General features: G+C 42.3%; 1 protein-coding gene across 13 annotated transcripts in view; it reads right to left on the bottom strand.

The window, feature by feature from the left end:
• Window positions 1–12350, bottom strand: part of PTPN5 (protein tyrosine phosphatase non-receptor type 5) — a 161436-nt gene that overhangs the window by 22230 nt on the left and 126856 nt on the right. For 12 of the 13 annotated variants that reach the window (XM_077321559.1, XM_077321563.1, XM_077321560.1 and 9 more), the window contains 3 exons: window positions 9269–9507; window positions 7834–8023; window positions 5201–5285 (listed from right to left, as the gene is read on the bottom strand). In XM_077321559.1, the coding sequence (XP_077177674.1) occupies window positions 5201–5285; window positions 7834–8023; window positions 9269–9507 (514 nt within the window). The remainder of the gene's footprint in view (window positions 1–5200; window positions 5286–7833; window positions 8024–9268; window positions 9508–12350) is intronic. The other variant, XM_077321568.1, reaches the window with a different exon arrangement.

The raw sequence follows: 12350 nt of genomic DNA, 5'->3' as shown, positions 1-12350 counted from the left end.
GCCATCTCATACACCTTCATAAGTGTGTGATAAGATGTTCTTGCTGCCTCGTTGTGAGTCTTCCCCCAAACTGGCTCTAATCGTCTAATGCAGGGGTAGTCAAACTGCGGCCCTCCAGATGTCCATGGACTACAATTCCCAGAAGACCCTGCCAGCAAATGCTGGCAGGGGCTCCTGGGAATTGTAGTCCATGGACATCTGGAGGGCCGCAGTTTGACTACCCCTGGTCTAATGGATCTCTTCTTCTCCTGCAGCTCCACTGTATACCAGTTTCAGGTGAGGCTAGAGAGGACGTCTAGGAGTGATAGCAGCCATCAGGCAGGACTGCCAGTCCAACAAGGCTGCAAATGAGTTGCCAAGTGACATTGGGTCCCACAGAGCATTCAGGAATCGATTAGGATTCATAAGTCTCCATGGATGGGCTAAAATGCACCCACTGCACAAGCAGGGAGGGGGTGGAATCCTAAGCTGGGTCTTCAGGTTATAGTGGTATGACAACAGGACATCTGTCACCATCAGATCCACCTCTACCACAGTACAAAAGATAGAGTCGAGGGTGTGGCCAAACTGATGGGTGGGGCTGGTAACCAATTGGGAGAACCCCAGTGTCGCCATGGCTGACAACAGGTCTGAACCAAAGCTAGAAGATGGTGGAGTGCTGAGCAGGTGGTACACCAACCAGATGACCAAATTCTACACCGAGCCCCACTCTATGCCAACACCCTCCACTCCTGAGATCTCTGGGGTTGGGAGAGCTTTGAAGGAGAAAACCTCCCGGATAAGGAACACCCTCCCCTCACCATGGAGCTAGGACTGATGAAGGACTAAAAACCCAGGCGGAGCCAGATCTTTCAGGGTGACCATCTCACTCTTGCGCACCCAGGTTTTGGTCATACACACCAGGTCTGCCCGCTGCCCTGGGAAATACTCTTGCAGAGTGGAGGTCTTGTTAATTGACCTGACATTACAGAAGATCAGTGTCGCCCAGAAATAAAATACTTTACAGCATTTTTCATGTTTTGTAAGGCGCCATGAACAGGGATGGCCCTGCCCATGTACTCATGCAAAATTTTCCCACCAAGGTTTTCTTTGTGTGTGTAATTCAGTACTTATTATTACAATGCACCACTGTAATATTTCAGATATAATCCCTGGCTATCCCTCCTACTCCCCCAAATACCAAAAACTCCTTGACTACAAATAAAATTCAGGTAACTTCTTCACAATCTGTCATATTATGTATAAATGGAGGGAGAAATTGGATTAAAGGTAATAATTAAAATTACTTTTATAACCAGCCCTTCCTAAATGCTCAGGGTGGGTAACAAAAGATTGATTGTTATTATTATAACTAATTCACCATCTAGACCACCCTCCCGTGAGCTGGCAAATGGGGGTTTACATCATACAGTGAATAACAGAATGATTATAATAAATATTTTAAAAACAGCATCTATGGCCAGTAGCAGCATCGACTGCTATAAGAGCTGGTCTCTATCAGCAGATCTTTTCCAGACTACAGTGTTTCTGTGGAGGGTGTTTTATCAGGGGGGACCATTAGATGTTATAAGGTCATTGGTCCCTACCCAGAACTTGGTGGGAAAGTTCCATTTGGTAGGTCTGCAAACAGTAGGTCTGCAAATATTATCCCAGTTCTAGACCTGAACATAACTTAAAAGGGACTTGTAACTTGTAGTTAGCTACATAGATGTTCAAAAATTTGAGGACTGAAGCTATATCTAGCCTGTTATGTGAAAGGGAACCATAACTGTCTAGCAAAAGGATTCACAGCTCATTGGCATTGAACATTAGATTTGTATATATAGGATCCATGGATCAGCCTTTTGGTCAAAGTTGCAGTTAGACCATGCTAACTTGGCAATAAATAGTCATAACCTTTATTAAATACAATTGCAGAAGCAATGACATAGTGTGGAGCAGGATCCATAATCTGGCTACCTGCTCTCGGTCACTGATACCACCAATCACCCCAACCTGCCTGCTAGGGGTACATCACAGGATAACTCCCACTGCAGCCCAATGAACAAAGGAGGGACATGCCACAGCAAACCACTCTGGCTTCCAGGCTCTCCCAGAGTCCTTGACCCTCTCTTGCAAGTGCAAGCTCTTGACTGGCCACAAAGGCTGCAATGAAGCTGATGCTGTGGTCCCCTGCCTCCAAGGATCTGAAGAGATAATCACTTTCCTCCTCTTGCTTCCCAGCCCCATGGCAGCAGAATTCCCTGCAACCCTGAAACATGGGTTCTTAGCCAGAGGTCACAGTACAAGGCTAAGAGGACTATTGTCATCCTTCAGCATGATGCAACTTCATCTGGTCAGGTTTTCAGGCACAGCTCACTGATGAGGCACATTCTTTGCATACAGAGGTACTTGGTTCAAGTCATGGAATCTCTGTTAAAGAAGTAGCTGAGGTAGAAAAGCTGGATTTCTGCCTGAAGCCTTAGAGAATGGTTACTAGTCAAAGCAAACAACAATACTGTGCTAGACTGAAACAATCCTTAAAACCTATTCTGCACTGGCGGCACTGCACCAGGCTGCCGCCAGTTCTTTGCAAAGGGGCAGTTTGCCCCACTTCTTCCCAGGTACAGTTGGGGGAGCATTTTCCCCACTGGACCCAGTCTGCCCTGGATTACTGCCTCCAGATGAGGCAGGCAAGGCAGAGAGGTTCTGCTGTGGTTGCGGTGGAAGCAGAGGTGGGTATATTTTCAAGAAGGTGGGATTGTGTAACAACACAATCCCACCTTCTTGAAAAAAATTTAAAATGTGCCACGGAGCTAATTTGGGCATTTTTTCCCCTTCTGGGATGCCGTAGGCAGGGGAGGAGTGTAGCCTTCCACATGTGCCTGCCCCGAGATAGGCCCTGTTGCCGCCCAGTGTGAAAAAGGGAATGCAGAGATATCCATGTTCCCATGCTGTGGGGCAATGGAGGGCCTGAATTGTGCCATATGTAGGCTGGTGCCAACAACATCTGGAAGCAGGGATTAGCTTCACTACCAGATAATCGCTAGTCCGACCTTTAGTCATTGTATGGAAGTGGTCTAAAAGAGGTATAAGGCAGCCTCAGATATTCAATATCCTGTGTCACCTTGAAAGCTAATGAATATATAGGGACACAATCTTCTAAGGCCAGAACTTTAGCTCATTTGATGTATAATAATATAGGTATCTGTGGCCTTGTGTGTACAATTATAACTGTCGTAATGGTATAATAGCATTGCAGATAGGATTTGTTGTCTATTAGCAGTTCTATAACCTCATCTTTTTAGCAAAGGCAGCATTCTTTATGATCCAGATCATCTTAATGCAAGTTCAGTTAGACAGAAATGTAGAGGTTCTACAACATAGCATTCCAGTTATGTAGAAGGGGTCTCTTGTCCTGGTGCTGCCATATTGCATTCTTTCCTTTCCCTACACTGTTTGTAACAAACAAGAAGACAAGAAAGTAGGGGTATCTTTAGCTGTAGTGCTACAGCACTGCCATCTTATTCCAACCTCTCCTGCTGATTGTGCAAAAGAACCAGGGTCTTCCTTCTTATACCTGTTTCACCCTCTAAACAGGATATCAAAATTTCTGTTAGTGGAGAAAAAGTAAATCCTCACTGCTAAGGAATAAGAAAGTGCTGTTACTCATCCCTGGACTACTGAAGTTTTACAGAGTTATCCTAAACAGTTACATCCTTCTAAACTCTTTGAGTTTAATGGACTTAATAGGATCTAACACTACTTAGGACTGCATGGCTAGGGGCTGACAAGACAGTCAGTGTCAATAATTACGTTCACAGATGCTACAATTAAAAATACATTTCAGTTTCTCCAAAATTATCCACATTTATTACTGGGAGCTATATGACCATCATCCATTGGTCCTCTTAATATTTGTGAAACAGCCTGGGGGGTGGAGAGTTTCCGGGGTGTCCGAGTTGGAATAGGGCCAAAAGCTGGCCGCACCCTGATTAGCCCTGCCCCTACAGCCCCCACCCTCCATCCCTGACCGCTACCCACTTTGCTCTCAGACACACCGGAGCCAGCGTATCTCCCACAGTCCATGCCTCCACCCTGCTGCCAGCCTGCTCTCTCTCGGAACAATGGCTCCTGATGGCCCACCCCAGCACTACTGGGACCTTGCTGTGGTAAAACAGCAGAATGGGTTGCGGGGAGGAGCGCTCAATGCTTCCTTGGGAGTGGTTGGGCTCACACAGTCCTTGCCCTGCTCTCAATCTTTCGCCTCTTCTACTTTCTGCCCACTTTCAACGTTAGAGGCAGCGGACCGGGCCATCTTCTGAGGGACTTTGACCCAAAGCTCTCCGTGCCCCACGTGCTGAGCCCCCATCCAGCTTTCCCCGTGTCCAGCCTCCCCTCTTCCATGTTTCCACCCCTCCCTGTCTCCTTTGTTCGCTCCAGCTTCCTGCCGCGCAGCAGATACCGTTCCCAGCTGCCCCTGGCACTTTGCCATGACAGCAACACAAGATGATGCTCGCCCACTCCCTCACTCTGGTGGATATGCCTCCCCACCGGCAGCTGCTGCGGGAGCGGGGGGGGGGGCAGGAAGAGCGGCAGGCACCTGTGACACTGGTAAAGGCTCTGCCTTTCCTCAGAACCTACTGCCCGCAGCCAAGCTGCTAACCGCTCTCTCTCCCACAGCCCTCGCACTCTGGACAAGCTACGAGTCCATGGAGTGCCACACACCGCTGCCTCACCCCAGCCAGCGAGTGGAGCGGGGGCCACGGAGACATCCTGACTCTCTCTCACTCCCGCCTACAAACCCCACACACACATGTGCGCACGCACCACACTAGAGCCCGTTTTATCGCCGAAAACGGGCTCTAGTCTTACAATATTTCCCTTACTCTCTTTTCTTGAATGGCAGTTTAAGAAACCCATGACATAAATCCCAACAATATATGACTTGTGCAGCAGCTGGCCAAAAGCCTGTTTTCTGTTATCTCTTTGTTTATATGAACAGTCCACAGACACAGATCTTGAATTTTTTCTAGAGATTTCTCTACTTTCTATAATGGAGAAACTATACATGAAATTAGCATGTAGATAGCATGAATGGCTAATAAGTGTTCTGTTTGAAAACTCTTTGCTGAATCTCACAATTGTAAAAGAAAACACTTTACAATTCTGTTGTAAATCTCAGCCACAGCAGTGGCTGAAATACAGATCTGGTGCTTACTTGGGAGAATAGTTTTGTAGCGATTCTTTCGCACCAAACCTGGAATATCATATTCCTTTGGGTCAACAAAGTTCATTGGGATTTCCTGTTGGAAATATACAACAGATCTCATTAATATATGCATAAGGGGGCAGAAGGAAACAAAATCCTGTTATATCCTGAATGAAGTGTAATGCATAATGAGGCATTAAGGGTCTTTTTGTTTTGGGAGTCTTTTTACTTTTATTTATTTTTATTTATTTATGATTCAACTTCTATACAACCACTCCTGTGACCGGCTCATGGCGGCTAACAATCAGAATAAAACCTCATTAAAACCCATAATAAAACCATTCACAAATAACAGCATAATCAAAAAACCAACCCAAACTTTGTAAGTGTGATTTCTTATTTTAAATTGGTACTATTGTTTCTGAAGTTATAAATATAAAAATGCTTTTGAAAAATAATTTTTCAGCGAATACATGGAAATGTTTAAATTTAACTTATAGTATTATAGTATTATAAGTAGCACTCCTGCTGGCTAAGTCTCCTGCAAAGTTAGGTTGCTTAAGAAGTCAATGTGATTTTATTAGTCTCTGTATCTAGGATTGCATCTGTTGCATTTGGGGACAGCAGGTAAATGGAACACTAGGACAAATAGTGAGAACTCTCATGAATAATTCTAAGCACTGGGATATGTATGCAATTACTGTGTAGTTTCTGGGCTACAAGCCTTGGCCCAATGAACTGAAATCTCTGTTGTCAAAGATGAATCAAGAGGCAACCTGTCAAACTGCAAGACACATTGTTTATAGTTACTCCTGCTTTATTCATTTCATGTCCATGTGGGCAGTCTGATCACATAGTTCCTATACATTCACTGCTACAAGTTATATGTTCAGGGAAGAAGATTAATTCATGTAATGCCTTACATATCCCCTAGATATAGACCACATGCATGGTTGGTAAAGAAGATTACATCTGACTGCAGTTGCTGCCCAGTCCATGTGTCCTAGCTCATATCTTGCAACTTCAGGGTTCCCAAATATGTGTAATATAATTTATAGTGCAGTCCTACGAACAATTTCCTTGGAGGAAAGGCCATTAAATAGATTTGAGTAGAATTCTGAGCAGACTGTTTAGCACTGCTGTCAAAATCTAACGGTATGGCATCTTATATAATGGAATAAGTCATTAAAATCCTCTTGGAGGAGAACTATTATTTTTAAAAATGATATCTAGACCTTTAAAGAAAAGGATATAATCAGACAACTACAATACAGTCTTAAAGTGGATCATACTCTCCAGGGAATCTTCTCTAAACCTCCTTGTGACAGACAGTGCCAAGTCTGTCTTCTTTTTCATATCTGCAGAACCCCTTTGAACTCGGATGGTCTGAAGCAAAAGCCAGCAACAGCCAATCATAACTCTCAGAGGGAGGGGGAGAGTCATTTCAGGTAGTAGACTGGTTAGTGTGGTAATCTACTGTGGCAAACACTAGTTTTTAGATCTCATCCATACTCTTTCAGGGTTATTTGAAAGCTACTGGGCAGACAGAGACCTGTGGTTTATAAAGGCTCCAGTGAAGATTTGCAAATGTTAGGAAACCTGAGAAAAAGTGACACCTTTGAAAGCCTAAAGTAGTATGGAAGTTACTGGCATTCTCTCCACTCTGACACAATATATTTATTTAATTTATAAAGAAACTCCATATTTCTATAGCTCAAGTTATATTTGTATTAAGTTGGTCCTGAACATCCATAGTTTACTCCCACTACACTGTAAAATAAATATTTTTCTTTTGGCATTAAATCTCTGCTTTTCTCCTTGGTATCAAGGGAAGAAAAAGTTATTACCAGGTTTTCCCAAGGCAAGGGAAAGGTTACCTCAGAAACCCCATCACAATTGATCTCAAGGAAGGCTATAATAAATAGTGCCAAGCACAGTCAGGCCAGTAAATAAATATTTCTCTGGCCTTTTTCACCACTGTGCTGTGGTGTGATGTGATGTGTTAGGATGGTGCAGGGAGTAATCCTCAGATAATTCCAGAATCAAGACATCTTATCATCATGAGGAGAGAGGTATTGGGCTATGGAGGTTTTCTAGTTAAAAATATTATAATGCCTGCTCCTGCCACCCCAACCTGTCATATTCTTCCTTTTAGCTCTCCAGCCATCTTTTCAGATTATCAGAACCTGAGAGAACCTGAGAAAAATCATCATTTCATTGTTGTTGAATGACTTCAGACATTCATTGTGAGGTATAGAAAATGATATATGTTTCTGTCATCTGTCAGAACAGATTCACACCATTGCCAGGACCTTTGCGCCCTGATTTTTCCCACAGCAGCTTCCTGCTTATGTTGACGGTATTATCTGACTCATTCATCACAAGCAGAAACTGCTTTTTCTGCATGCTAACACAAGTGACTTCACTACTGTGTGTCAGTAATGGTACAAATCACTGGAAGGATCTTTTAACTGGTAATTACTCAGAAAATCCAATTGCTATAAGCAGGAACAGAACACTAATGCCACTTTTCATTCATGCAAGGTAAATGCTCTGCAAAACACAGTAGCCAAGGCTGTGACCAAGAAGTGAAGTAATGCTGTAAGTTTTTGTCTTCAAAACTATAAGGTCAAAATACTCACAAAAAACTCTGTTTGAAGTACAAAAGAATCTAATGCTTTTGTGTGCAGTTCCTCTGCAGTGAGAACATTTGATGCTGTCTGGAGGTATTCTCGAGCTGATTCTTCCCTTGGAGACATGATATAGCCAAATCCTTGTTCAGAACAGCCTGGAGTACACATGTCCAGTGTAAGTGAAACATTTGAACCCCTCCTGCATAAGACAGAGACATACAGAAGCATCTATTAATTACTGGGATATAACCCAACATTTAATAATTCCTGTTCTATTTTACTTGAGGTAACACATACAAAAAAGTTGTAAATATAAAAATGCTTCTGAAGAAAATATTTTCAACTAATACATGCAAATTAAATACATGTAAATTAAACTTCTAATATCAAACTATACTTTTAGTATTATACCATATACTATGGTAGCCAGTTTGGTGTAGTGGTTAGGAGTGCAGACTTCTAATTCTGCGCTCCCCCACATGCAACCAGCTGGGTGACCTTGGGCTCGCCACAGCACTGATAAAGCTGTTCTGACCGAGCAGTGATATCAGGGCTCTCTCAGCCTCACCCACCTCACAGGATATCTGTTGTGGGGAGAGGAAAGGGAAGGCGACTGTAAGCCGCTTTGAGCCTCCTTCAGGTAGATAAAAGCGGCATATAAGAACCAACTCTTCTTCTTCTTCTTCTTCTTCTTCTTCTTCTTCTTCTTCTTCTTCTTCTTCTTCTTCTTCTTCTTCTTCTTCTTCTTCTTCTATATCTTATGTCCCACTAATAATTTAGGTTAGTTTTGCACAAAATAATTTCACAACACATCAATACAAAAATTACCATAAAATATATATCACTGAAAGCTGAAATGGTGTTTTGATAGCATACTCTGTATCAGTTCAGTTGCCAGCGTTATAGCAGTTATTGTTGTTTATCTCGAAAGCTTGCTTGGCTTTGCTACAACCAACATGTGAAAGTATCCAAGGTATCAAATTGAGGACTGTATCCAGTAGAATTTATTTTTAAAAGGCAAGCAGGGATTTATCCCAAATGGGGTTCCTCGGCAGGAAATTAAAAGAACAGGAAAGGAGGTCTAATTCGGAAACTGAGACTGATTTCAACGTATAAAACAATCAGATTAGGTAGTAAATTAAACAAAATACCCATCAAAATAGTATCATCATTAAAATAATTGAAAGGACTACAGAGATTATGAGCAGAAATCACACAAAGCAAGAAGACTGAAGATGCTATCAATATGGGCGGATAGACCAGCAAAACCATCCATCATCAATCAGTATAGTAACAGTATATATATACTATATATATATATATATAAAGGCAAGTAACCTGGGAACAAAAATGATCCAGTTCTTATCAAGTTGATTTCCACAGAATTCCTAAACCTCAACATTGCTGTTTGAAGTTACTTGCCTTTCTTTAACTTCCATCCTACCTTTCTTGCAGTCCTACAGATTTAACTGTCAGTGTTGCTGGATCAGTCTCTGCTTTCATGTCCATGACGCAGTCAAAAACCGGTGTCTCTGGCACTGGATCCAGATCAAGGAAGTCATCTTCATTTTTGTCCTCTGTCCATTCAGAGTAGGTAAATGAAGGCTGGCGGCTTACAGACTGTCTTCTGTCTTCTTGGAGGGGGAATGGGTCATCTGGAGGCGTCTTCACAAGATACCAAACCTACAAGGAGATACATGGAATTTAGAGCTAAAAATTACTATGCTTTTTTGAAAGAGGATTTGCCCTTTTGATGATCAATGACTTCACTATATCTCTGCACAATAAAACAGCTCTAAAGAGAACAGGAAAATGCTATGCAATCAACTCTTTCTTCTGACTGTCATATTCAGGCAGGTGACTTTATGGAACCTACTAGGCTTAAACACAGTGGAGGCAAATGTGAATTCACTTGCTTTGCTCAGTAGTCAGCTGAAGTGAGCTCACAAAAATCACATGTTAGGTTACAGGTTGTGAATTTTATTGAATTCAACTTACACAAAGATTGGAGACCAAGAGTCATGTTTTTATGGATCTGAGTTCTGAAAGAGAACCTGGTGGCTTAAGTTGTAGATATTTATTCAACTCTCACCTCAGATAAATTGTATTGTTTAAAATGTATTGTTTAAAAAACATGCAAAGCCTGTTTGATCATATGTGAAAGTGGGACCAAAACAAATGTGTATGAATACTAAGGAAAACAAATGCTTTTCTCAAACCACCTTCAATGCTCTTTAAAATGTTTGTCTCCGGCATATGATGCCTGATAAGTTACTTACACACACACACACACACACACACACACACAAACACACACACACACAGGCACACAGGCACACAGAGTTTTCCAGCCACGAGGTCTCTTTTGATAACCTTATTCTAAGGTGAGCAGATTTTAACATTGGTAAAGGGGGACACCATTGACCGGGGGGGGGGGGTTCTTGATTAAAAATTTGGTCTATATGGAGCAATTTAAAGTTTCATAGAACGCATAGAACGCAAAAATAGTATTGTAATATATATATTTTTTAATTTCAACGTAAATATAATTTGCCAGGTGCCCCCAGATGTCCCTCCAAAAGTGGAACAATCTGGTCACCTTACCTTATTCCCACAGTAATATGAAAACAAAATAGGGATATGAAAACCAAATGGAAAGAGGCTCTTAGTGATCTTACTGTAATATGAAAAGTTTCGTTAATCCTTATGATAACTAAAATATTTTCTTAACAAGTTTACCACATTCAGTTCCAAATGGATAAAGTACCCTTTTGATAAGATTTATATTGGCCAAACTTCAAGGAACATGCATCTCTGAACATGAAGCGCTAGTGACCATAAAGGAACAAGTGTCCCTTTACTATAATGTTTTATAGAATACAATTATGGTCCCACAGCGTTCATGTTTTGTACTATACACAAATCTTATCACTACAGTCATTGCATGTTAATTTCTAAAAAGAGCTGAGTGTGACTCAAGGCACTGATCTTGGGTGAAATGAAATCCTGGAGCTTTTATTGATGTTTTGAGATTTGAGATAAAAAGGACCCAAACACCACAATTCTTCTCAAACACTGTTGCTGTATTTTAAAGGTCAATTATAATAAAGCAATAAAGGTAAAGGCAAGCACCGAGTCATGTCTGACCCTTGGGGTGACGCCCTCTAGCATTTTCTCGGCAGACTCAATACAGGGTGGTCTTGCCAGTGCCTTCCCCAGTCATTACCGTTTTACCCCCCCCCCCCAGCAAGCTGGGTACTCATTTTACTGACCTTGGAAGGATGGAAGGCTGAGATCAAACTCCCAGCCTTGTGGTCAGAGCTTCAGACAGCATGTCGGCTGCCTTACCACCCTGTGCCACAAGAGGCTCATAATAAAGCAATATGTTTTATAAAACCTTAATTATGTCTTAAAATACAAGCTGCCCCTGTTGTATATTTGTGAAAGAATTTCCTAAACCCAGTATTATTTGCTTTGATATTTGACTTTTGAAATTACTTTGAAACAACTGCTTTTAAATTATAGTGAGGTAGACTGAGGTTAAAATAAACATTGCAGCTCACAGCAATTCAATAATAAAAAAACTAATTAGAAGGAGAGGCACAGTCTGCTTCTTTGAAAGTTTTAAAGAACATTTAGAGAAGCCTCTGTCAAGGCTGGTTTAGAGATGGGATTTACTGTAATAAGAAAAGGAAGGAGTTGGACTAAATGGTCAAATGGGTCTCTACATACTACATTTCCAAAATACTGCATTAAAACTCATGTAGATTTAAGCTACTAAGCATACACACCAGCTCAATTTAATAACCTAGAGGGATAAACTCAAGTCTGCTTTGATTCGAACAAGCACAATTTTCCCCGTGGGAACTGATCTCTGTCATTTGGACAGCACTTGTAATTCCAGGTAAGCTCCAGTCATTGCCTGGAGGTTGGCGGCTCTAGCTCCCCTGGAGAAAATGAGTGGAGGGTGGAATGTCTGACATTATATCCTGCTGAGGTTGCTTCCCACCCCAAACTTCCCTCTCCCCAGGCCCCACTCCCAAATATCTAGGAATTTCCTAACTTTGAGTTGGCAACCCTATCTCCCTCCCATCCAGCAGCCAACCTACCTTTATCTGCCTCTCTGTCAATCTTTTCTTCTTTCCCCTGTCCCCAACAGCCTCTACCTAGGAAAATGGGGCCTAGTTCTCTGCCCCATTCTTTCAAACTCATTCATTCACTCACCTACATGTTATTTGCCCCTTCCAACTTTAGTAACGTTATATCCCACCTTTCTCCACACTGGAGAATAAAGCACCATACATTATTCTCCTCTACTCTATGCCCCCCGCAGAGTCCTATGTTCTGTGGGTGACAACTTACTGGTCGTTCCCAGCCCCAGGGAAGCACGCCTGGCCTCAACTAGGGCCAGGCGTGCTTCTCAGTCCTGGCCCCGACCTAGTAGAATGAGCTTCTGGGTGAGCTGCGGGCCCTGCGGGAGCTTTTGACATTCCACAGGGCTACAAAATGGAGCTCTTCCACCAGGT

Source organism: Paroedura picta, chromosome 2 (genome assembly GCF_049243985.1).
Source record: "Paroedura picta isolate Pp20150507F chromosome 2, Ppicta_v3.0, whole genome shotgun sequence".
NCBI lineage: Eukaryota > Metazoa > Chordata > Lepidosauria > Squamata > Gekkonidae > Paroedura > Paroedura picta.
Note: the sequence above shows the minus strand (reverse complement) of the source record. Positions and strands in the feature narration are given on the sequence as shown.